Source organism: Mauremys mutica, chromosome 7, assembly GCF_020497125.1.
Source record: "Mauremys mutica isolate MM-2020 ecotype Southern chromosome 7, ASM2049712v1, whole genome shotgun sequence".
Classification (NCBI taxonomy): domain Eukaryota; kingdom Metazoa; phylum Chordata; order Testudines; family Geoemydidae; genus Mauremys; species Mauremys mutica.
In genome coordinates this window covers 98,109,251-98,136,866 of record NC_059078.1, presented here as the reverse complement: position 1 = coordinate 98,136,866, position 27,616 = coordinate 98,109,251, and the positions used below count along the sequence as shown (strand labels likewise).

At 39.8% G+C, this 27,616-nt stretch overlaps 1 protein-coding gene across 1 annotated transcript in view; it reads right to left on the bottom strand.

Moving 5' to 3' along the window:
- Positions 1–27,616, bottom strand: part of MYOF (myoferlin) — a 111,296-nt gene that overhangs the window by 71,744 nt on the left and 11,936 nt on the right. The window contains exons 2-5 of the mRNA XM_045024898.1: positions 26,481–26,536; positions 23,893–23,984; positions 6,606–6,714; positions 5,321–5,411 (exon numbers count right to left, since the gene is read on the bottom strand). Coding sequence (XP_044880833.1) covers positions 5,321–5,411; positions 6,606–6,714; positions 23,893–23,984; positions 26,481–26,536 — 348 coding nt within the window. The remainder of the gene's footprint in view (positions 1–5,320; positions 5,412–6,605; positions 6,715–23,892; positions 23,985–26,480; positions 26,537–27,616) is intronic.

The following is a 27,616-nucleotide window of genomic DNA, read 5'->3' as shown; positions in this document are numbered from 1 at the left end:
TGTATTAATGCTACTCCATTATAACAATTCTAATCAACGTGCTTCTTCCTTCTTGAAAGCTAGTGGAGTTGGACCACCTGCAGCTAATTCTATATTTTAAATGCAATGACTATGTACATGTCCCCTCCAAGATGAAGACTATCTAAGGGAGTCCCCTTGCAATCTATCAAATCCACTTCCAAAAGCTGTTGGCAAAGCAGAATCCAGGCAGTACCATCACGGCACCATTTCATGATTAGTAGCTGCACAGTAAGGGACCAGTTCTGCCCTAGTGGAAGTTAATTTTAATGGGAGTAGATTGGGCCCTAACATAGCACAGCTTTTTACATCAGGCTCCTGTTTTAAATAGATAGGAAAATTTTTAGGCTTTCCCACTTGACCATGGAGATTAGTGCATTCATCTTCATATCTAAAATGAAATTCTGACAGCGCCCCTGTAATATTTAACTTATGAATCTGGGAAGATTTCTGTATATATAAATTAAATATCAACCTTTTAAATGAATTAAACTTGGCACAACAATATTGGCCCATCCATTAATATACCACTATTGCAAAACTTCCAGAAGAACCAAACCACAAAAGTGTATTTCCCGTGGTGTTTTTAACGTCTTTTGTTAATTAAGGAATAGTGTATGCTATAAATTTTACAGGAGTGATGGAACTGTCTAGATGGTATTAAACAGATACAAAACTGAAACCTAAGGGTAAAGTTTTGGGTGCAATTAAGATTTTTAGTTGTCCTGAGTAACAACACTATCTGAGAACCTGGGAAAACCTTAGATCCAGTACCAGTATATTGTCCAGCCAAGAAAATGTTCTATAATCCTTAGGGATGTACCATAACTCTCCCTCCATTTTCCCATTGGGCATGAGGTGATATTGAATTACCTGGATATCGTGTCCCTAAAGAGAGGGACATTTGAATTTGGAGGCACAAAGGTCCTGCATAAAAATAGCTCAGCTGCTGGAAAGCTAGTCTCTACTGAGTCCAACAGCCCCTACTGGTGACCAGCAGTTCTGCATCACCTGATCGCCATATTTGGGGTCGGGAAGGAATTTTCCTCCAGGGCAGATTGGCAGAGGCCCTGGAGGTTTTTCGCCTTCCTCTGCAGCATGGGGCACGGGTCACTTGCTGGAGGATTCTCTGCAGCTTGAGGGCTTCAAACCGCAATTTGGGGACTTCAATAACTCAGACATAGGCTAGGGGTTTGTTATAGAAGTGGATGGGTGAGATTCTGTGGCCTGCATTGTGCAGGAGGTCAGACTAGATGATCATAATGGTCCCTTCTGACCTTAAAGTTTATGAGTCTATGAGTCTATCACTAATTCTGCAGGGGGAAATGAAATTCTGCACACAACATTAACTCTGTGCAAATTGTGCATTGTGCAGTGGCACAGAATTGCCCCTGGGAGTAATAAAGATAACTTAGCTGCTGGGCCCTGTAAATGTATTAGTGAAAGGAAGGGTCTTGAGGGGAGCCTGGGATTTATTTTGGGTGAAATGATGGAAGTTTGATCAGTAGAGCCATCAGTTGCCAAGAACCTAGAGTTAGGGGTGTTGGATAGAAGAGGGTTAGTTGCAAATGTTGAAAACCACTGTTTCAGGTAAACGACGGAAGTTTAGGGAGAAAGGCAAACTTTATGAAAGCTAATGTTATATGTGCTGACATTGTGAATTATCCTGTACTGAACTTCTGTGTGTAATTTGTCAGCCTGGAGTGTGGATGAAAAAAATTAAACATGTCTTGTGAATGTCCCTAGTGAGATGTGGCCCTGGATACACAGATGAGTACTAAACTCATCTATAAATTTCAACAATATGAAGTTCCATCTTACTAACATCTGTGTCATAATCTGTCTCCCACACTGCCCATGCAACTGACTAGTTACAAGCTCTACTTACGACTTCACCTGCATTTCTGAGACTAGACTGTAGCAGTCAATTTGACTTCACAGAGCTATGGGAAATGAACTGAATATATGAAAAAGTGAACTAACAAAGTTGTGTTTGGTAACTTGTTTTGCCAAACTAAGTTTTATGTAGAGTTGCAGAACAGTCAGGGTTTCTGTTTCTCCCCAGAGGTGGCTGCATTTAAGTGCATTTATCAATCTAAAATAGTCACACATACTGGATATTAACTGATGTTGACTAATACTTTTGTAGTTCAAGTCAAAGTTTGCATAGTGCTATTCTGAATTTTAGAATTTTCCCCCAAAGTCTGTTAATTTATAGTATCTACTCTCTACTCTCAGGCAAAACTCCCATTGACTTCAACTAAGAAATCTATCATTTTAATTTCAATCTTTGTTATAAAGGCCTAACTGATTCACCTTTTACAATGCAATCAAAAGATTACAAATGACACATCCCTAGAGGCAAACTAGAGGAACAGGTTTCTGTAACTGTGCTGAAAGGTTACGCCCTGACCTCTAAGTATATGTTTTACACAGAACACTCTCCCGTCTCACCTGTACAGTAAATCCCTATGAGCATAGTGCAGACTATGCAACAGGCTTTCTGGGAAATAACTGAATTTCAGTAACATTAAGAGGCCAAAATCTGGGAGAGACTTCAAAACCACATTAACTGCCATCAGCCGGATCTGCTGAACACCACAGTGAAGCAGTTAGTTTCAGACATGAGCTGCAGCATGAAGTGAAAGACATCCAGCAGGGACAGGGCTGGTTAAGGATTCATGAGCAACCAAACTGAAAGACAACCACTCAGTACTAAGACTAGTGAAAAGAGAGCATAACTGATAACTCAGGGTGACTAATATCTACAATCCAGAGGTCCAACAACACTCTAATAACAGCTTCGTATACTGTCATCTTTACTTACTTTGAAAACAGGACCAATCTGGGAAAAAACTTTTGAGATTATCAAAATTATATTACAATCAATTTTAACATCAAAATATACACTATTTTTAAAAGTTGCATGTTTCCTTGAGAAACAATCCGCTGATTAAAAGCAATATTTCAAGCCCATGAAATGGACCAGAATTAAACTGATTTGTTTAAATATTTGCTATTTTCACGCAATCCTTTTTAATAACCATAAAAGGTAAATTTAATGGATCAGAACCAAAGGATCTGCATAGCAGTGGATCCTTCAACTTTCCATGCCTTGTGGGACAACCCCACCCCCAAATGCACCTTGCTCAGTCACACAGGGTATGCTGGACTGCATGTGGAGCAGGTGTGGGCACAAAACCTGACTCTCCCAAATCCTGCTGTCTACTTGAACATCAGAACCACACAGACTCTCCTTCAAAGGGCCTTCTGCTCCTACACAGGTAAGGGGAGGATTTGACCCACAGAGAACAGGTTCAGTTAACTTGTTGAATGTGTTCAATTTTCTTTTGCAGACCTCTGATTTCATGGGTTGGGGAAATTTCTAAAAAATCTGGATCTTTATACGTGACTTAGGAGCATCTCAATTTATGGAAATATTTAATATTGCAAATTCAGTGCCAGGACCCTGTTGTTCTGCTCTATACCAGCTTTGGCATATATACAGGGGAACCGGTCTCTTTTCCAAACTGATTATAGTGGATATCTCTTATTACTGACTGCTTACACATGGAGTCTGGTAAAACTTAACTAAATAATTGCTTTGACCACTTCCATTGATCCTTCAGTTTTAGCTACATAATTTATACTAAAATCTGTGGGAGTCACACAGATGAATTCCCACATAATGCTTTGAAATGAAGGTCATTCTCTCCCTCAGTAATTATGACCATACACAAATAACATAGATGTTGCTTTCTTCGTATACTAAGTACACCTCTACCCCAATATAACATGACCCGATATAACACAAATTCAGATATAACGCGGTAAAGCAGCGCTCCGGGGGGGCAGGGCTGCGAGCTCCGGCGGATCAAAGCAAGTTCGATATAACGCAGTTTCACCTATAACATGGTAAGATTATTTGGTTCCCAAGGACAGCGTCATATCAGGGTACAGGTGTATACTATATATTCTTCAGTGAATCTTAGCCAGACTCTGCTTGTACTGCCTTTATATAAATAAAATCTGGCAATGACACACAACAAAAATTAACAAGAAAGGTAGATGAATTTAAAACAAACATAAAAACTGCTTGAGATAAGCAAAGTATAAATATCCACACAAGGTGTCAATGGCCGGTATAAATGATTTAACCAACCAAACAAACAAACCCTGTAATCAAATCTATATTAGCACATGAATAACCCATTGCTTTGTTGCCAAACAAAACACAGCTCAAAAGCATGTCAGATTAATTATTTAAAGTTGCTAAAGAGCATTATAGCACCACCTTCTATCATCGTTTAGTCCTTTATTAAATAAAAGAGAGCCTCCATTGCTTTTAGAAGTACCACACTATTGAATGTGTCGTATTGAAAAAACTTGACAGTGCCTTTATTTCATCTAACTGATATTTGGTTATACAGAAAATAGAAAGGCCTTTCTCCTGATAGACAGACTGCAAGTGAATATAAACCTTCAAATAAAGTGGAACTCTTGCCATAACTTTTAGTGGATTATATTATACCTGCTTATAATATCCGTCTACTATTTAACTTTTTTTTTTAATTTACTTCTTTGCTTGTACACTAGCGTAACTCACTGTTAGCACAGACTTGGGTACTGGGATTGTTAGTTAACTGGCTGTTGTAAAAAAAGGCAGTGACAAATTTCACATCTTTCTTGCATGGTCTGTAACACTGGAGGCTTTTTGAAAAACATTCTCACTAGGAGATTCATTTAAAATATATTTAATAAACATTTAGAGTCCAAAGAATTTTCCTTACTAGTTTATAAAAATGCGAGAGGTAATCAAATCTGGGGCCTAACATGACACATAACAGTGTCCTCCAATAACAATCTACTGTGGATGAGGCAATATGTCTTGGTATTCAAGGATTTAGAGTATATTCTCCCAGCTCTGCATTTCTTTGTTTTTGCTGGCCTTCCCTACAGCATCAGATTTCTTTATTGCTGTTTTTCTGTGTGTTGGAATAAAGTTTCTTTCTTAAAAGAAATATTGTACATCAGCCTTTAAAGTGCTTTTGATCTAAACTATCCTCAGTAATACTGTTCCCATTGAAGACAATAGTGTCAGATAAAGCCTGAAGATAGAACATATTTTAACAGGAAACAAAAGTTCCAGTTCTTCAGTTCTGAAGCATCTACAGTCTGACTACCTTACCCTAAGCCAGTTTAGACATGCTTGCTAGTCAGTTACTTTCCATTCTTTCTGATGAACAATTCTATCTTTCTCTTGCATGACCTGAATATATTATTTTGAAGAAAGATGAAATACCTGCAGTGCCTTGTGCATTGGTCCCCCCTGGATCATTTGGATTTGCAGGCCCAGCTGGTGGCTCATATCCTATCACTAAATCAATCGTTGCCTGTGTAGAAATTTATAGTTACATATGTAATAATTGACTTAAAGCAGGATAAACAAGTGGTCCTACAAGTCAACATTAACAGCTAACAAGTATCTGTACCACAGTTTACAATGACAAATTGAAAAACAAAGAAATAAATGGGCATTATCGCCTGCTACATTAGTATACACATACAAAGACTACAGGCCACACTCTTTGCAATTAATCTGAAAATGTATTTGAGAAATTGAGCTACTGTATTTATGACATTTAGAAAATCCTCTCATATTGAGTTCCAATGATTTAACAGCAGTCTATACATTTAATTAATTAAAGCCTCATAATACCCATGCAGGCCAGGTGAGTAGTATGATCCCCATTTTACAGATGGGAAAAATGAGGCAGAAAAAAGAGAAAATGACCTGTTCGATGTGAGCTGGAGGCAGAATATAGCTCTCCTAACTCTCAGGCCACGCTTCTACCCTATAAATGAGCATGGTGTCTTTTTCCAGTCTCATTACAATACTGGTTATACCGTGGTCTGCAGCACTTCGTGGCACTTTTCAACACTAAAACATTAACAGAGTATAACAAAGAGTCAACAAAAAAGTACATGACAAAATACAGATGACTCTGAATTGCTTCAGAGAAGATACCTGAAATTGGCAGTAAGGTCTTGCTCTTGCCTTTGAGCACATAAATGTGTATTTCCAGGTATGTACTATGCTCCTGATGCAGGAAAGGGTCCCTGTTCAGGACAGCAATTAATCACAGGCTTAACTTTAAGCACATGCTTAAGTCAAAGTATTTAAGTACTGTTCTGAAGAGGCATGGACTTTTAAACAGGTTTATAAAGTGCTTTCCAGAATCACAGTAGCTGATTTTCACAAGGTATGCAGCAAAACCTGCATGTGGGAACTCAAACTGGCAATTAAGAAAGTAAATGCCATTTTTTCTCTAAACATCTAGTGCTATGTTGATTCTCATTAACTATATGCTCTAGGTCATATACATATTATTGAAAACCAACATATTTAATTAAAATATATTTGTCCGTATTGAACATTTAGATGGTGTTGACATATAAAATCACTAATAATTTTATCTATAAAGCAAACTGAAATGATTTTGAAATGTTTTTGTTTCATATTAAACCCTCTTGTTAGAGCATTTAATTCAATAAATCAGTAAAACAAAGATAAGGAAATCACTCACGCCAGTGTTCTCTCCCCTTTCATTTAGCAGGGAAATAAGCTTGAAGGGAAGAGATCTGCTCTGGTTGCCTACAAGTTCCTTAAGTGCTACTGATGCATTTCCAATTAATCTGAAAGAAAAGTGGAAAAGATATTACATTAGCATATACTCTGTGTATTATGCAGACAGAAGTATCCTGTTATCTGTAGCCAGTTTATGCTTGCTGTCTCTTATATAACCAAATGGGTCCAAAAGAGTAGAGCATATAAAGACTTCAAAGCAAATAAAAGCAACTAAAATATTGCAATTATTCTCTAATTGTAGACTATTAACTATTCATTTTTTATTTTGGTCCCCAAATTGTGCTATTTGTTTCACTGAAGACACCTCTTACCTGAAAGAGTTTATAGTCTCAGTTTGAGACTTAACACAATGAGTGAGGTTTGCAAACAGAAGGGAGAAAATAGGATACAGGAGGATGCGGGTTACAGCTATTGGAAAATGCATTTCGCAGTGTAGGGATAGGCACTTCTTAGGTCTGTAAACGTTATTAATTAATGTTTTAATGTACAGCAGAGTATAATGTGTGTGTGTAGCTTGTGTGTACAGCCATCCATCTGGGATAAATCAGTTTACCGCTCTGAGCCACAGACTACCCATTGGTTAACTGGAGATAATGATACCTTCCCTTGTAAAGCATTTTGAGATCTACACATGAAAAGCAGTACAGCACAGCTAGGTATCAAAGCTTTGTATGTATGAAGAAGAAAGTTAAAGAAACAGATGGCTATAGCTGATTTACTTGTAAGCATCACAGAATTAATCTACCGGCCTATTGACGACATAGATAATGCCCTTGATTGGGCCCTCTGAGAGCAGAGTGCAGATTTAGACTGTGCTTCAACACGAGCCCTGTCAGGAGAAGTGTCCAGAAAATTTGCTAGCTCATGCCCACACCCAAGGCAGCTTTGTCCACTTTTGAGCTGCACTGGCCAACTCCAGTCCCCTCAGAAGAATGAAGCTGTGAATACTTTGTGCCAGTGCAAACCTCCCTTCTTCAGGCAGAATTCTACCACTGGGGGCTCACAGTCTTGTGTTATGCTGGAAGAAGTTGTTGTAGCCTATGGCTAAATCAAGTCTTGTTCATAGATTTAATGTACGTGATCCTAAGAACATAATAAGGTGTTTACAGATGAATAATATGATATACAAGCCTTGATAGTGCAACTTATCTGTAAATGTAAAAAATGAGGCATTTCCTAACTGAAATTATACTCTGGGTATGTAGTGATGGTTTGCTCAAATCATGAAGTAGATTCCTAGAATAACTGCGATCTTTGCAGATGAGATAACCCTGGCTAAATTTACTGTGCAAACATTGAACATAACACACTTTTCAAAGAGCTCTGCAGTATTACTGCCAAATTGTAAGAAAAATCCTCCACTTGAGAGCTTACACTGAGGTCCCTTTGGACAGCCATTGGTGGCTTTTCAGGCAGAAGCCAAGGATCCCACAGCACTTTCCAAATTCAAGGGGCAAATCTAATATCTTAGCCATCTTCTGTGCCTTATTGTTTGCAAAGTGCGTTAGAATTAATTATGTACTAACCATTCAATATAAATATACATTCTAGGTTGTTCCAATCTATTCATTATGTATGTTTTTCTTTACAGAAAGACTAACTGGATACTTTCAGCCTCAATATCTCCTCCCTTAGAGGTTTTTATGGTCAGGCTTGACAAAGCCCTGGCTGGGATGATTTAGTTGGGGATTGGTCCTGCTTTGATCAGGGGGTTGGACTAGATGACCTCCTGAGGTCCCTCCCAACCCTAATATTCTCTGATTCTATGAATGACTTGTTAAATGAAGGGAAACATCACAAGATGTACACTAATTCTTCCCATGGACTGATCATGCAGCCTCTACTGCTATCTCAGTCATGTCCAACCTGGGGTGCAAGACAGCAAGCCCAGGAACCAAATCCTGGTTTCTCTCATGGCAGTGCAAGCAGCCAGTCTGTACCCTCAGGACAGCACTGATGTCAGATTTGGGAATGGACTTTAGGAGCACCATACCTAGGTCTGTGTCATGGACATGAGCACTGTAATTTATACAACAATACACCTCAGTATTGAACGCTATGAGAAAAACAGAACATGTAACATCAGGGCTGCATCCTGCAAGGTACCGAGCACCTCCTGCAAGGTGCTGAGTGCCCCCTTTGAATACCCTTGAAATCAAAAGGAGCTGCAATTTGCACTTTTCTGTGACAATCCCTAAGAGCTTAAAAATGCAAACTTCCTACAGTACTTCCAGACTGGGACTTTCAAAGGGGGCCAAGAGCTTCAACACCCAGGTTTGTCTGCACTACATTTTAAAACTGTGGCAGAGAGTCTCGGAGCCAGGGCCTACAGATTTTGACTGGTGCTATGGCACTAAAAACAGCTGTATAGGCACGGAGGCTTGGCTGGGGGCTGGGCTCACAAGTCTGGAGGGGGAGATGCCTTAGGTTCCTCTGAAAATCCTAGTCCTAGTTCATAATAACGTCTTTTACAACCCAAGTTTAACATTACTAAACACCTGCTTCATTTGTTTTATAGACAGCAACTTACTAATTTTAATAAAAGCTGCAGAATTGGAGGTATTGTTCTGTGGAACTGTGGAATTGTGCTGTGCATAAGAGGAGATTCACAACACAGTTTATTAGTTGCTAAAGTATCTCCATGCTCTTCCCAGCAGCTGTTGCATTTCACAAACACATTTCAAACAGAACTCGTGAGAAGCGTGTTGTGTCCTAGCTGATCAGGAGTTTCTGGAATGAATCATACAGATGCAGTAAAGTAAGATTCCACAGACCACTGGTTTAAACCTGTAACTCACAGAACACAAATTCAACATGCAGCTTCCCCTTTTAGCTAACTCAACTCTCTCTAATTCAAATCAAAACCTGGAATGGACTCACATGACCCAGCTGCTATTCTCGGTACTCTAAAAGACCAGCATGGATACTGGAATGGATTCTCCATAAACATGACATCCCTCCTTCTCTCCCCCCCAAAATTTAAATTAAACAACAATTATTAAGCTCACCACTTTGAAATACATCCACCTAATGAATAAAATACAAGCAGCACAGAATAAATGAAGCAATGTCAAAAGTTTGATGATTGTTCAACACATTCACAAAAACACTTATGTTTAAGGCTAAGATTTTGTCATGGTTGTTTTCAGTAAAAGTCACAGACAGGTCACGAGCAATAAACAAAAATTCATGAAAGCCATGACCTGTCCGTGACTTTTACTAAAAACAACTGTGACAAAATGGGAAGCAGGGGGGATCTAGCACCCAAGGCTGCTGCAGCTCCATGGTTTCCCCGACCACTGTGGTGGCTGGGAGCTGCAGGGTTCCCCCTCCACCCACAATGGCTGGAAGCTGCAGAGGGGCGGGGGCCTCTGCCCACAGTGGAGGAAGCTGCAGGGTGACCATATTTCCCAAAGAGAAAATGGGACACCCCCAGCTGCTTGCCTAAGCTCCCCCTCCTCCCCCCGTGAGGCTGTCGCCTGTGCTAGAACCCTGAGGAGGGCCCCTGCTGACGACCCATGGGGCTGAAGGAGAAAATGTCAGGGAGGTCTCTGGAAGTCACGGATTCTGTGACCTCCGTGACATAAACGTAGCATTACTTATGTTATGTAGTCCTTCAAATGCACTGGAGGTTGATGGCCACTTCTTTTTGAGTGACTTTCAACCTCTGGAGCACAGAGGGTTAACTTGCTCACTTGCCTTGGAGAGAGTACAAGGGATTCAGTGTGTAATGTTGTCATCATCAACATCTTGTACTGTGAGAATATGAGTGCCACAAAGTGGTTTGATGTGAGATGCATTTTGTGTGACTTTGTGCCTCTGACAACTGTGGTCTTGTAAAGCTCAGTATAAAAGGGCACAGAGAGTTTGTTGCTCGGCTGAAAGTTTCTGGCGAGAACTACATCTCCCACATTGAAAGAAGTGGTCTTGGCCTGCGCTGGTCGGCATATCTTTTCATGACAAGCTTCGCTTTGTTGTCAAGTTGATGTAGAGCAGGGGTCGGCAACCTTTCAGAAGTGGTGTGCCAAATCTTCATTAATTTACTCTAATTTAAGGTTTCGTGTGCCAGTAATACATTTTAATATTTTTAGAAACATTAGAAAGTCTATAATATATAACTAAACTATTGTTGTATGTAAAGTAAATAAGGCTTTTAAAATGTTTTAAAAGCTTTATTTAAAATTAAATTAAAATGAAGAGCCCCCCTGACCCGGTGGCCAGGACCTGGGCACCAGTCAGTGCCACTGAAAATCAGCTCGCATGCCGCCTTCGGCACCCGTGCCATAGGTTGCCTACCCCTGATGTAGAGGTTCATCATCTGCTCTTCTCTCAACTTGTGGCAGTTTTGTTCTTAGTTGTCTGCCAAATAAAAGAGATGCTGGCACCATGGTAGTTGAACAGTGGAGAGTGGTTTGAAAACCGAGGAGGAAATGAAATAACTCCTGTTTCTCATCCAATCCGTCAGCTGCAGCAATTCATAGTGCTTTCTTGAGCGGTCACATAAACCTGTCATCTTCTCCATTGGCTTGCAGCCAGCACAGAGTAAGTTTGAAACCAAGATACTTTGCAAATTGAGCAAACTGCAAGTCTTGAAATTGTCAGTTTTAATAACAGCAGGTATGCCATAGGCTGACAAAATCTTCTCTAGTTTGGGTATAACAGCATTAACAGAAGTAGTGATGATCATTTCAACTTCAGGATTTCGAGAATAGTAGTATCTAATAACCAGTAAATATTTTCCATTAGGGAGATCACAAAAATTCATGCTAACTTCTGTCCGTGGGGATGTGGGCAGAAGAGACATGTAGAGGAGGAATGTGGTTTTCCAGAACTCCTGCCTGGTTTATAGTCTGTAGGATGTAAGGAGAGTTTCAGGAAGGCTATCAATTCTCAGGAACCAGACTTTTTCTCTGAGCAGGAATTTTGTTTTTACCAGTCCTTGGTGACCTTTGTGAGTCAAATCAAATGTGTGATCCCAGAACAAATGCAGAACAAGTCCTGTATCTTGGAGTAGGAGGTCATAGTCCGTGACAGTAAGTTCACCTTTAACATGGGCAAATGATCGCAGAACAGCTTATGTTTCAGCAGTCAAATGCTGTAAACTATGCAGTTCTTTCCAGTGATCACTTCAAATAGTTGTGATGATCATTTGGAGACGTGTCAGACTCTGCAGCTGTCTTTAGTTGTTGTAACAAGAGAGCTTTGCAAATGGTATCTGAGAGGAGGAAGTTATTATATGCTATATGCTAGTGTTGTGATTAAGTGTGTCAGGAATAGGATACCTGGAGAAGTAGTCTGCATGGCTATCCTTTCCAGACCAATAGATAACTTCGTAGTCATAACCTTGTAGTTTGAGCATCCACCGCTCAATGAGAGCTGATGGGCAAAAAGAGGGATTATTGATCATAGGTTGGTTCAAGGGACTTGTGATCAGTAAGAATCATGAAATGACATCTGTAAATGTATAAATGAAAATGGGAACATCCCCATGCTACAGCAAGAGCTTCTCTTTCTGTCTCAGAGAATCATTGTTCTGTGGGTGAAAGAGCCTTTCTGCCATAAGCAATGGTGTAAATTTGAACACATTGGTCAGCCTGTGTGAGGCTGCTTCTAATCCAACAGGATTAGCATCTATTAAAAGTTCAATTCTCTTACTGGAATCAAAATATGACAGGACTACATCATGGGTAAGGGATTTATTTAGTTCGTCAAATTTATTTTGATATTCATCTGACCACACTCATATGTAATCTTTCCTGGTTAGAGCTCTCAGAGTCTGTGTGATAGTGCCTAATCTCAGAATGAAACTGCCACAATAATTTGAAAGCCCTAGCAGCTACGAATGTCTACATGCTCTGCTACATGGGCAGAGTGGCATTGTGACTGTCTTTCACTTTCTTAGAATCTTCAGAGATGCCATCTTTGGAGAATGTATATCCAAAAAATTCTAATGTGGGTTTATTGTACTCACATTTGTCTGGGTTTAACATGAGATTCTGCTCCTGCACTTATTCAAAAACAGCTGCTAGTCAAGTGTCATGCTTTTCAGATGTGGTGCCAAATTCTAATATGTCATCACTCACATTCAGAACTTCAGGGATTCCAGCTAGCACCTCATGTATAGTGTTTTGAAATATTTCTGTGGCTGAAGAAATGCCCAAACTGAGTCATTTACAGCAGCATAGACCCACAGGTGGTGAAGTTTGTTATGTATCTTTACTCAGGGTGGAGCTCAATTTGATGGTTTCCTGCTCTGATTGTAGCTAACTAAACTCTCTCTAGTCCAAAGCAAAACCTGGAATGAACTCATGCGACCCAGCTGCTATACTCAGTACAGTAAGACCAGCACACGTCATAGAATGGATTCTCCATAAACACTACAAAATGCATGTAATCTCAATTGCAATCAGGACAATACTCTCAGAAAGGCCTTGAAGGTACAATAATTTGTTGTAGCAAAACATACTACATTCATCTATAATTAAAATGTAACAATCAACTTTAAATATCTTTCTTGGATTATAGAAAGGATTTAAAGGGAAGGAGATGATGTACTATGATATTGCTTGATGGATGTTAAAGGCAATTCTAGTTAAACAACCACAATATGGATAGGGTGCATGACATGGGCAGGGTGTATACATCTAAATTACATTATGAAATATCATTTATAGACCAGATTCTCTCCCCAGTCTGATCCCTAAGCAGCACTCAGTGGCACAAAGGAACCAGATGCTGTTCAGGTGAAAATTTCCCCAGCAGAGCTTTCAGCTGGCATGAAGCTAGTTTACTTGGTTCCTCCTCCCATCCTTGGCATAAGGAGTGTGTCAGGGTGTCTCTGCACATAGGGATTCTTCACTGGCAGATGGCCCATATACCAGTTTGCGGTGGTCCCCAAGAGACTGTCTGACAGCTGACAATTACCAGATTGGCACAGGAATGCAGCCATACCTCACATACCCCTTACACCAGGGATGGGGTGTGGGAGCTAATACAGGGGCAACCTAGGGCTGTTCTAACCTGCCCCAGGACCAGGGTTGAAGCTACACATGGTAAAGAATCGGAGAGCTGTACTTTTTCTGAGTAGCATGCCTCCCTTTCCTGTGCCAAGCAGATCTTGGTAAAGGAGAGAATCTTCCCCTACTGGCCTAATCCAGTGCCCTCTGAAGTCAATGGAAATACGCCCAAACTGTTCACATCAAAATGATTCTGTTGTGCAGAGAGGTGCTCCAGCCAAATCCCTGACTACACACAATCCTGAACAGGATGGTGTTTGAAATTCAGATCCAAACTGGCTTGAACCCATTTCTGCTGTTTTGTAATCATAAGGATATTTAACCTATGATAAAAATTCAAACAGAGATGTTCGGGACATGCATTATGTTAATGTTCTTATTTAATTTCTCATATTGCAGTATTATTTAACAACAAATGATGGGCAAACCTCAAAGAATTAGAGGGTCGGTTTATACAAACACCCAAAAGTTCAGATACTAATACAGATTTTATCTGAACTACACTATTTAAACTTCAGAGGGCTGCAAAACTGGACTGAAATCTCAGTGGAATAGGTTTCTTCATCAGGCTATTTTGGAGTGTGCTTGAGGGTGGGACTAGAAGAAGGTATCTATATTATATGTTTAGGAGTAAGCATGCTATATTCTTAGCTGTACCTGTTAGAGAACAGCACACATATTAAACAACAGCCGAGGGGCCAAAGTGAAACATGTAGTAGGGCAATATCTATCACCATAGTTAATGGTAAGTACCAATGGACATTCAGTACTCAGGGGCGGCTCTAGGTATTTTGCCGCCCCAAGCACGGCAGGCAGGCTGCCTTTGGCAGCTTGCCTGTGGGAGGTCCCCAGTCCCACGGATTCGGCGACATGCCTGGCGGAGGTCCGCCGAAGCCGCGGGACCAGCGGACCCTCCGCAGGCATGCCGCCGAAGGCAACCTGCCTGCCGCCCTCGCGGCAATCGGCAGAGTGCCCCCCGTGGCTTGCCGCCCCAGGCACGCGCTTGGGGTGCTGGTGCCCGGAGCCGCCCCTGTCAGTACTGCTCAACAAGTAAATGCTGAGTGCCTTCTGGTTCACTGTTACTGTAAATCAGAAATCTCTTACTTTTTCACTTGTCTTTCTTTTAGGCATACACAACAAAGTAAGAAATTTAAAGCATCCATCTTCGGGTAAACTATGTTAACTTTCACTTCTGGGTAAAGCAAGATTAGGAAAAGCTACAATGAGATATTTAATGAATGCACAGAATATTTTGTACTAGGAGGTCTATTGTATTCCTGGTTGCCATCTGTCCCTTCAACCATGTTTTGGCCACTAAGGAGAAAGGGCCAAATTATGCTAAAATTTGTGTTACCAAAATTCAGTAATGGTTGTTGATCATAAGTGCTGTCAATCATGGCTTCAAATATTAGTGTGGGCCGAGCCTAGGAGACAGTAATAGATGGTTTTCCACAGAAAAAGACAAAAATTGTTTCTCTTTGGGTTCAGTGTCCCACAAGTTGGTGCAACATGGGGACCATATTTACTTGACATTTCACACTGAGGTCAAAAATTGATTACCACCCACCAGTGTACTTGGCCAATCTGTATTTCACGTGGGGATGGTTAGATTAGGTTTGCTTTCACTAAACAAGAACTCTAAAGAGATCTAAGCCACCTTTGCTATGTGAAAATCAGTTATCCTGAAGACAATCACTGAAACGGTTGGACAAGTTGGAAACAAAAATAGAAGAAGAAGATTTGCCCTTTGGTCTATGATTCCCAAAGCTGTGGAGCCATCTAATTTGAGGGAGCTAGAAATCTATAGAAGAATTTAATTTATCTTCTCTCTTTCTTACATAGTTGCTAGCTCTTTCCTCATTAATATAGTCCTGGAAACATAAACATCAATATTAACAGATGTAAACCAATCACTGGGGTTGAAAAGAACAGTAGCCAAGTTTCACTTCTGCAGGTGGGGCAATCATTTAAACAGGCCTGTCTACAAATGGTAAAGCTAACTCTGATTCTTGGGAGAGACAGAGGCTTTGCCAGTATTTATTTTTGTTTACTTGTTGAAGAGTTTCATAACTTTTGCTAGTTTGGTTTAATATAGCTGGCAGTGATTTTTTGAAATGATAGGTTACCTGAATCATTCAATATGCATAAATGTGTACATACTTCAGAGAGAATTTACAAAACCAATAAGAAGATTGGACTCGCATATTATCTGGATGAGTCTCATCAACCACACCCTTGCATCCCGTGACACATGTTCAAGAATCATGATGGTTTTGAAATTTTCCAATTTAAGTTTCATTTCCTCATACCTACCTACCCTGACTAAACAAAATTATAGTGGTGCACTCATTTGAATATGCTATAAGTTTCAAACAGCACAGTAGGAAACCTCCAGGAGTACAATTTGAGCAGTATAAACACTTTCTTGTATAATCAGATTTAGCTTTTGAGGTCTAAATTGGATCTCATGTACAGTAGCTGATTTCAAAAGATAAATCCACAATTTCAAGAGTATTTGACATCAGTGCTAGGCCTACAGTGTTGCCCCGATTCCAAAAAAGTAGAATCTATAAACTACAGGTAAGTAACCATTAAACATAGCATTGTACTTTTGGCATAGCTAATTAATCCATTGGTGCTAGTATCAGGAAATCCTAACTCACAGCACTAAGAAGTTGATGTTTCTCTCTGTTGTAGCATGAAGTTATCTTTCTATATAGCATCCTTGAGATCTCAGCCAGTGTAAACTGAGGTATATCATAAAGGTGTAGCTGCTCCATAGCATCCCCTGTTGGCCAAGCATAGCTCTGCCAGCACTTCCTCCCCGAGGTGAGCCTACTGAGCTCTCCACACACACCTTTGTGCTGGAGTTATGGCTTAGCCCTCTAGCCAAGTCACAACAAACATAACCCCTTCCAGGGTTACCAAGAGTCCAAACTAAAAAGTGCCCATCACACAAAAAGGTCCCTTTGCCCTTTGGGTCTTCCCTACAGCCCACTCTTTGGGCCTTGCTTCTTGCCCTTTCTGGGTTCTGTGCCTCATATACTTCCCAGCTCCCATGTTGTTTACCTCTGGAATACCCTTTTCCTTACATGCCCTGGTTCAGGGCAAACTACTCACTGGTCACCTGGGGTTCCAACTCCTGATAGGGTTCGCACTTAGTCCTTTTATAAGGCCCAGGTGGATGGTCCATTAATCTATCTCCTGCCCCTCCATAGTCCCACCTTTTCAGGCTGGGAAGCAAGTAATTAATTATGGCACAGATGTGACTGGCCCGATATCCCCATAAAGAAGCGAAGGTAGCACCACTGATTTCAGTGGAAGCACACTGATTCGTCACCATCATCCTTGCTCCTCCTGCATATATTATAATGGCTTATATCCAAACATTCTTGCTGGCTGTATCTGTTTCATGGTAAAGTCCATCCTAGACCTTCAAGCCCAATCTTCCAATACATACTGTTGTAGCTAAATATATTTGTTCAAACAGAAGTAGTACTTATTTTAATCTTCATTAATTATTTGATACTGCTTTTTGCAGGTGCATAGATTTGAAAAGAAAAATGTCATGCACATCATCATCTACAAAGGTGAAATCTTCAGGGGAAACCAGAAGAGATTTTAATATGTAAGGCTCCAAACGTCAGATCTATGAAGGCAGACTCCTACATGCATGCCACCCCACTGTCAGGCACAGAATTCTACCCACACGGATCCAATTGCAAGAGGAGGGTCTAAATATTTTTGGTGCCAGGTTAAGAAATTGATTAAACAGTTATAATTACAAATCTAACAGTGTCTCAACAGTGAGCTGCAGTTAATCTTCCCTGCTGTAGATTTGGGACTACATTCTTCACCAAACAGAAGGGTGTGCCCAGCCTATTTTCCTCTGTGTTGCCAGGTTACTAATTACTCAGTTTGGAAAAATGTGTACAACTAGTGACTTGCCCTCCTACACATGGAATAAAATCACTTCACTTAATCAGACCACAATGTAACTTCCTGTAGAGATTGTGGTATTTGTAATTTTGTAATCTACCCTTTGTACTTCAGTTACTGACAGTGATCCTAACTATTATATTTTCCTTACACTGTGTAGATTCATTTTCCTAGTGGAATGAAAGATTTTAAACATTGACTAGACTAACAACATAATGGAAAACAGATGTGTTCTCTTCTCAGACATTTTTATATGGGAAAAGCCAGCTCTGTACTTTGGCACGTGAAAGCTCTCTTTGTCTATCCCTGGAGTGATCTATGTGAACATTATAACAGTGTCATTTGGGCTTTTTTAATGTAATTACTTTTCCAGTGGGTCAGGCTTTGTGTCATGATGAACATTCGTTTAATATTAGTCTGCTCTTACAGTAAAATTTCTGCAGGTAGCAGTAAATTCTGGTTCCAGAGGAAATAGAAAACTATGCATAACGTTCACATTAGCCTAATTGCAGAAACATACCACAGCAATGAGTAGTGTTTTGGCAGCGTGTAAAAGCAAGGGAAATTCTACTAGACTGATCCTCCTGCACTGTGTAATACTGGCCTACAGTAAATGCATTACTGTATAAGTTTTTAGGAGACTGTGCCCTTGTTCTATAGTATCTGCCCAGATCTTTGCTCCAGGGACGGAGGAGCAGAGCTAAGGTTATGTGCCTGATACACTCCCTGTGAGTGACCGGGCAGGGAAGGATGACAAGGCAGGATAGGTGAGACCTATGGTTCCACTTCTACTTTTTGTGACAGTCAGCAGAGCCGGCTGAATGACAGATAGGGAGTAAGCTGTACCCTGAAAACAGGTGATATAAATTATTGCCCCACCTCACTCCAGCACAAGATAAATGAGGCCTGTAGGAGGAAACTCCCCCATACTCAAACTTAAGCCTAAAAACTTCCCCTCAGACAGCAAAATAAAAAGTGAATAACAATGGGAGCCCTTAGACACAGTATTGGCACAGGGACAAATCCTGTTTGCCTTACTCATTTGAACTAGTCACATTTATTTCAAAGTCCTCCTGAGGCTAAGTGAACAGGATATGGCCTACAATGGGTATGTGCAATAGGCTTTCACCTCTGGAGGCTTGAATCCAAATCATGGCAAGTTTCACGGGTAAAGTGAATGTGATGATCTCCTATTCTCCATTGTGGTTATTTGTTTGTATTACAGTAGTGCCTAGAGGCCAGTTTTGCACATATCCCAAAACTGTCATGTGTAGTAGCCTAAAGCAGCCTGTTCTGCAGTCTCCTCCCTCTTTTGGGAATTGTGCAATGTTGCAGTTCAGGACTGAAGTGCACTGGAAGAAACATGCCAGGAGGATTTTATGCATTCTTTTGGCTACTCACCTTATGGAGAAACAAAATCATTCACAAATAAAAAAAAATTTGGCCTGATTCACAAAGAGATTTTAAAAAGAAACAGGAATTAGGGTGGAATGAACAGAATTGTGTAATTTGCCACGGCTGCCAACCCCCTGAGAATTTATAAATAGTTCCCTTGTTATTTATGCATATAGGGTCAATTCCTCATTCCACTGATGTCAATGGGACTTTTTTTGGGTGCAGGGGAGAGGAAGTCTCCATCATTTTAGTAATATACCACTAACACCTTACAAAGGAGAAAAAAACCCTACACCTCAGCAGTTCCTTACTGTGAGTGAGCATGAATAACTGCCTGCAAAAGGCAGGTCTAGTTATACACTAGTGGAGCATTTAAAGAAAAAAAGCAAACCGTGCATTTCACTACTCCTATTCTGTTGCTGCTGAATGTGAGGCACTGGATTTCTTTAGAACACTGAAGAACTACACATATGTAACTATGTTTTGAAAGACCTCTTAACTGTGCTCTTTTTTCAGGTTATAGAGCCAGCTTACCTATCAGAGAGTGAACTACTTAGTAACTCTTTGGGGCAGGACCATCTTTTTATTCTCTGTTTGTACAGCACCTAGCACAGTGAGGTCCTGGTCCATGAATGGGGCTCTGAAGTGCTACTGTAATACAAATAAATAATAATATTATTATGTTTCACACATAATATTATTATGTTTCAACAGAATGCTTATATTCCAACTGCAGATTTTTTACTTCAAGCCGTCCACTTTAACTACACCTGTAATACATTTCAGTTAAGTCAATAATGCATGAGACAGAAAGAACACAGTGTGGCTTTCAGATTCTGGCTTGAGCTTGCAAGCCTGGCAATTAAAAAAAAAATCTCATTATTTGTAAATTGAATGGCTTTCCTCTGGAATCATTGAGAGACAATAAAATGAAAGCCCACAATGCAATTTATAGTAACCTTTGGAATGAATGTGTTCCATATTATTGATTGGGTGTGAACATTTTTACAAAAAAGTGTACCTATTTGCATAAAATATTGAAAATTTAATACGAAAAGGTGCTAAAAGAATAGAACCTGTGAAAGACTAGAATGTGTGAATCCCAAGTGACTCTTGTTCTAAATCCTACTGTTTTGTTCTTTTTTCCTTTGGAAATGATGGTGGCTATTTTTAAATTAATGGGAAACGTACACACATCAAATGAGCATTAGTTCATGACCCTTAAACAGTTAGTGATTGTGAAATAGTTATTTCACCATCTTCCTATTTACTTTGCATGAATATGCTTTGCGTAGCTCCATATATAGTATATCACTTTCCCAGGGGGTCGTCTTTGTTCAGTTTTTATGTGTACATAGAATACATAAGTGTGAGCTAACTCCTATCCATAAACAAAAATGTCAATATTTGTAATGATGAGCCCTTGATCATTTTTTTGAGAAATACAAACGGACACAGCTGATGTCTGCAAATATGACTTTGGATTAAGGATAGATTATCTAGTTTGGAAAAAATAAGAATCAACTGGAATCTTAGCCCAGATATTGAGCTGACCCTGTTCAAAGGTTCAGATAAGAATTCTCCCATCTTTTGGTGATGTCATGCAAAATCCATCTCAAGAGCTCAGCAGGGCTGGCAGACTTTTCTGTATCAATTTCTTTCTTCAGATATCATGATTTCAGGGGCTTCCTTGAGACCAGAGGCATGCAGTGCATTCGGGGCCCCTTGGACCCTGGTGAACCTCTAGAAGATATGAGATTTGATTACAACAAATGGTCTACCAGTCACTCAATGATGGGATTTATGGAGTATCACCAAAGGCAGGAGAGTCACTCAGCTATCAGAGGAGGAAAAAGAAGCAAACAAAGGTTCGCTGTGAAGATGGAACTACTACTGTACCAATAAATGCAAAATTTACACATTATTCGGTATCATAAGAGCTCGATACTTGAATTGAAAATAACAAGATAAAAATAAGATCTGTCAATCACAGACATCTTTTGATAGTATCACTCAGCACTGCTATTAAAAGAGGGAAGGATGTGTGCTACATACATGTGATACCACTGCTGGGCATCTGCATTATGGGGATGTTTCAGATATGTTCGCTTTATGCCTCCTCCGACAGAATACCAGCAATCAATAGAGCTATGACACAGCTTGCTACAGCTTCACAGTGTCAGCCATGCTGGAGAGGAAAGAGCAACAGTCGTGGCATGGATCTTAGTTAACATTCTATCACTTTATAGAAAGAGGTGGGGAGATGGCTCCCCATTTTCGGCAAGTTGTTCTGGTGTTTTTTGTTGTTGGATTTTTTTTTAAGCTTTTGAAGGATGTTATGGTTTTCAGTTGGTTGATTAGTAAACTTGGCCCTGTTTTTTCCTTTGACAGTTCACTCAAATCTATATAAATACATGTTTAGAAACAAATCCTTTGGCCCAAGTAGTAGCCAGCAGAAGGTCCTGAACACTATGGGAACTGAGTGGTTCTACTATGCAGTGCAGATGTGAAGGCACTGGACAGCCTGCACAGGTGGTACAATTATGCTCTGCAGGGATCCCATCTGCCCTGGCATAGGGAGCGTTGGGTGGCTCAGGGAGAGTGCAGAGACATGGTCAGTGGATCTATGCTATATGGATCCACTGGTTAAACCTGTCATGTAACATAGAGATGCAGCAGCTGTAGAGGCAACTGCAGCCCTGAGGCTGCAGCAGGAGCCATGAAACACCATGAAACAAACATTTGAGGGAAGGTTTTGGATTCTCCACTACTTCCCATACATAACAACCACAGACCACCTCTGCACAAAGCCTATTTATTTAGAGTTTGTGCAAGGGATAGGATTTGCCTCATAGGCTGAGAAAACATGCGTTAAGATGCTTCAAATAAAAACATATACAATATATTTTCTTACCCTAATGAATCTATGGTGTGTGCAGTATTTGGCATATTAGAGATGAGAAATATACGAGTAGAGTATTGGTGAATGCAGAGGACTAGAAATATCACATAGTTATGAAGATTCCTCTTTTTATTATTATTATAGAGGGTGAAACGCTGGCTTCAGTGAAGTCAATGGAAGTTTTACCACGGAGTTTAGTGGGAGCAGGATTGCACCCAAAATGCACAAGATTCCTTACTCTATACATAAAACAAGAAAAAAATTATGCACGAATATCTTTCCAACTCATTCCTCAAAGAAACATTTCTTCTTATTAGCTGCAGGGAGTGGGATTGTCCCTAAATGATGAATCGCAAAATAATTAGTACACTCCGAGAGGTTACTAAACAGTAATTAATACTTTCACTGTCTGTAAGTTAAACATCATCCTCTTATGGGGTGTGTCTATGCACATTGTTTTCAGGCTCCTGCACACCTTCAGTTCTGATATTAAGGACAAATTAAAGCTTTAATCATACAAAAACAACACATCTGTATTTTGCCTCTAGCATTGTTTGTACTAATTGCCCTATCATGCCATTCAGAACCATGAAAAACATGTTCTGTGTTTGTACAGTGCCTAGCACAATGGGGTCCTGGTCCACAACTAGGGCTAACAGGCACTATGGCAATACAAATAATAATTATGACAAAATACTGAAAATCTATACTGCAGTGTTATCTACATACTGTACATAAGTAGGCCATGATTTAATTGCAGTGAAGCCTTTCCGTGCATAGTGTATCGTTTTATACAAAATGCATTTTGCAATGTTGCAAATCTTTGTTACATGTCTAGGAAACTGTTTATAAACATATATCCCAAACATGAAAGTTCTGTATTCCAGGAACTACACAATTCCCTGGGAAAAAATGATTCTCTGGATTTTTTAGTAAGTGTTCTATGAAGTAGCATTTTACTTGTTTTAGTTTTACTGACCAGCTTAATTTACAGGACCTTACATATTCTATTTAATTTTAGCTTTCAAACATTTATTTTTTTTAAAATACACAGTTTGCCTTTTTAAACAATTCAAGGAACTGAATGCTTCTGATGAGTTTATGCTTTATAGTTATTCTATTAGTTGTTTGCAGTATTGTCCCTCTCATTCTATTAGTTGACATTTTATAAAAATGTAAGGATAAAACATAAAAACTCTTGGATACAAAACTTCCAGCACTAAAAACAAAGAACACTGCATAACCCCCGATCTTTGAGTTGTGTCTTTTCCCTTTCATGTAAAAATAGCTGCCTTTATACAACATGACTATTTCTTCAATATCATTAACAGTAAGAAAAAAACACAGACACTTGTTCTGTCAGATCTTCCACTGAGGAAGAGACCAGATATACTTTCTATAAAACCATCGTTCAATAGTCTATAATTTTTAGTTTAATGTCAATCTATCAATGCTTCCTGCAATATTCATCCAGGCAAGAATGGGTTTAACTATCTGTCATTTATTTTCTAATTCTGTAAAATTACCAATGAACATTGACTTTGTTGAAACTAACTAGAACTGGTTTTCTGACTGCTATCTGGGAGAGGTTTTGTCTGACGCATTTGATCCAAACCCATGAATATCAATTGTATGGCTGAAGCTCAATCTCTGGCCTCTCAAAGGGGGCAGTAAAAGGAGGAAATAACTTTGTGCACAAGGGCAAGTGTACGGAGAAGGCCGAAGTCTCCCTCCAGAGCAACAAAACAGAAACACTGGTGAGGGAGAAGACCACAGTGAGCAAAGAGAAGACCACAGGCCTAAAACATAGAGAATCATTAGAGCACAATAAAATGTCAGCCAATTCAATCAACCAACCAATCTAATAGCAGCAATGATTTGTTTGTAGTGAAATATCAGATTCATAATTTTTGTTTGCCCTTTTGAATTACATTGAAAATTAGATGAATTTAACAATGAAAAAAAGTACATACTTGTTTTGTCCAATTGTTTCAAAATCTTTCACAATAATGGTCAGGGATGATGAAACATCAAGTGCTATCCCTTTCAAATCAAATTCAAGGATCTGTACAAAGAGAATTGGAGCAAAAACCACTGATCAATACAGCTGAAATACAAAGTACCTCAACAATATGAAGGCAAACAATACAACTTTTCATGAATGAACATTACATTTAGTAACACAGTTAAACCTGATTGATCTTACATCTGCATATCTGGAAAATGAAGTGAAAAACTTCAGAACATGTCTGTAGTACATTTTGACTTGTTATTGGTACATTGCAATTAAAAAGGAGAGTTTCTTAATAGTGTCCCATTACAGTACTTCTAGTTCTCCTCCCTTGTATTAATATAAATAACTTATTTGCCTTCATTAGACCTGGGCCTATTCCAAGTTCAGTCATGGGGGGAAATGGGTTGCCAATGATTTCAGGCCTTTGTGTTTCTACACCCTTCTCTTATTTGTAGATTTAATGACCCATGACTTTCATGAATATGCACTTTAACCTCTCTTCTAGCTCATTAAAGAGAATGCTAAATATAGCTAAAACTAACACTGACCTTTGTGGCACCCCTCTAGACACCTAGCCCTAACTTGCATTACCATTTTTCATTACTTTTGGTGTACAGTTAATTATCAAAGTGGCAGTGCTCCTATCAGGGACCCAGTCATGCTACTATTAATATCAATGTCAAAACTTCCTTTGATTTCAATGACAGGAGAAGCAGGCCCCAAACAAACCAGAAATCCATCTACATTTACTTAAAATGAGATGAGATACAATTGTCACAGCTCATAAGAACATAAGAATGGCCAAACCGGGTCAGACCAATGATCTGTCTAGCCCGGTATCCTGTCTTTTGACAGTGGCTGGTGCCAGATGCTTCAGAGGGAAAGAACAGTACAAGGCAATTAATCAAGTCCCAGCCACAGCTTCTGGTAGCTGGAGGTTTAGGGACATCCAGAGTATGGGGTTGCATCCCTGACCATCTTGGCTAATAGCCATTGATGGACCTATTCTTATCTAATTGGTTTTTGAACCTACTCACACTTTTCTCCTTCACAACATCCGCTGGCAACAAGTTCCACAGGTTGACTGAGCGTTGTGTGATGAAACACTTCCTTATGTAACTTCCTACTTACTAATTTCATTGAGGGATCCCTGGTTCTTGTGTTATGTAAAGGGGTAAATAACACTCCCATATTCACTTTCTCAACACCATTCATGATTTTATAGACCTCTATCATAGCCCCCCTTCGTCATCACTTTCTAAACTCAGTAGTCCCACTATTATTAATCTCTCCTCATATGAAAGCTGTTCCATACCCCTAATCATTTTCATTGCCCTTCTCTGTACTTTTTCCACTTTATATTTATATTTATCATTTTTTAAATGGGGCCACCAGAACAGCATGTAGTATTCAAGGTGTCGGCCATATTTAAATAATGGCATAATGATGTTTTCTGTCCAGGGCCGGCTCCAGACCCCAGCGCGCCAAGCGCGCGCTTGGGGCGGCCTTTTGCCGGCAGGGCGGCAGGCGGGTCCGGCGGACCTTCCGCAGTCATGCCTGCGGGAGATCCAACGGAGCCGCGGGACGACCGGACCTCCCGCAGGCATGACTGTGGAAGCTCCACCATAAGCACGGGACCAGCGGCACGTCTGCGGGAGGTCCCGCGGAGGCGCGGGACCGGCGCCCGGCCGCGTGAGCGGCGCAGTGCGCCGCCCTGCTTGGGGCGGCGGAATTCATAGAGCTGCCCCTGTTTCTGTCTTATTATCTATCCTTTTCCAAAAGGTTCCCAACATTCTGTTCGCTTTTTTGATTGCTGCTGCACGTTGAGCAGCTGGTTTCAGAGAACTATCCATGATGCCTCCAAGATCTCTTTCTTATGTGGTAACAGCTAATTTAGACCCCGTTGTTTTCTATGTATAGTTGGGATTATGTTTTCCAATGTGTATTATTTTGCAATGATCAACACTGAATTTCATCTGGCATTTGGTTGCCCAGTCACCCAGTTTTGTGAGATATCTTTATAACTTCACAGTCTGCTTTAGATTTAACTAACTTCAGTAATTTTGCATCATCTGCATATGTTGTCACCTTACTGTTACCCCTTTTCCCAGATCATTTATGACTACATTGAACAGCACAAGTTCCAGTGTAGATCATTGGGGGACCCTGCTATTTACCTCTCTTCACTGTGAAAACTGAGCATTTATTCCTACCATTTGTTTCCTAGCTTTTAACCAGTTACTGATCCATGAGAAGACCTTCCCTCCTATCCCATGACTCTTTACTTTGCTTTCAAGCCTTTGGTGAGGGACCTTGTTAAAGGCTTTCTGAAAGTCCGGGTACACTATATCCACTGGATCACCCATCCCACTTTGTGTTTGTTCTCTCAGCTTTAAAACACATTTAATGTCACCTTATAGGAAAGTATTTTACTTTAACTCCTATCTGTATCGCAGATTCATAACTGCAGTGACTAATATACTAATTTTGTAGCCATAACGCACTGTACCGTATACTAAAAACAAACATTTTATGAGAATACGTCACCTCGTTCCAAACAGGGTTGAGTTCACTATCAATTTTCTTTGTTTTCTTTTTTTCATCTGCAAATAAAAATAAAATGTGATTGTTTGCTTCTATTAAAGGATTAGAATATTAAGTAAAATAATAATAGAATCTTTCCATTTTCTTTCATAAAAGATTTTTTTTAAAGCTTGATGTGATCAAACTATTTTGGCCCATCTATAGTTTTTGTTGCTGGAAATTCCTTTGGACAGTTTTTAGTTTACTTGCACAGTAATTTGTTTGCATTTATTTAGTTTACACATAACGAATGTTTCATGCAGACTGGATCAGTTCATTTACCCTAAATCATTTATGTGTCTTAGTCCTTTTTTTTTATGTGAGTTTAGTGTTGATGAAAGGGGCCAGACTAACAGCCTTGACAGTGGCCCCAATGTGATTGATCTTGTTCATAAGAACATATCACTCATTTTGTTTAATCTCTTGTTTGTATTCTTGGATTCCTGTTGCTTAATATTTATAAGCTTCCTCTAAAATGGCAGAAATTTAAACAAAAAAAGTCTAGGCAGAGGAATGTAGAGTTATAATTTAAAAAGTTCTCTGCTTCATATGCGCAGATATTGATACCAATGAGAATTACACATGCATGTAAGGGGAATTCACTCCTTTGAGTAAATAGGCTCCGTGCAGAGGTTTCTAGGGGGTTAGGTGGATGAAATTCTTACCTCTAACTTGCAATGCTGCAATGCATCAACACACTGACTGCCATTTCAGCATATAAATTGCAACAGTTGCATTCCCCTAAGTGGAGGCTCCCAGACACTGCTCTACTTCAGTGTAAACCAGCCTATTTCCCCTGGGGTAAGCCATGGTGCACAAGCCATGGTGTCTGGCATGGCCGTTCTACCCAAGCTCCTCCCCTTCAGAGGCACAATGGGGTTTAAGTGGTGCAGAGGCTCTTACAAAACCTGTCTGTGTGAATTTCACTCATAGAAAGGAGAACAGAATCCAAGAGGATTCCCCCATTATAACAAATCTATATCAGCTAACATTTTGATCCTAGGTGTTTTGACTTTTTCTTTATATATAGAAAATAAAATAAAAATATATATGGAGGAAGGAAAACATTGTCTCTTTCTTGATGCTTGGCAACATAAAAT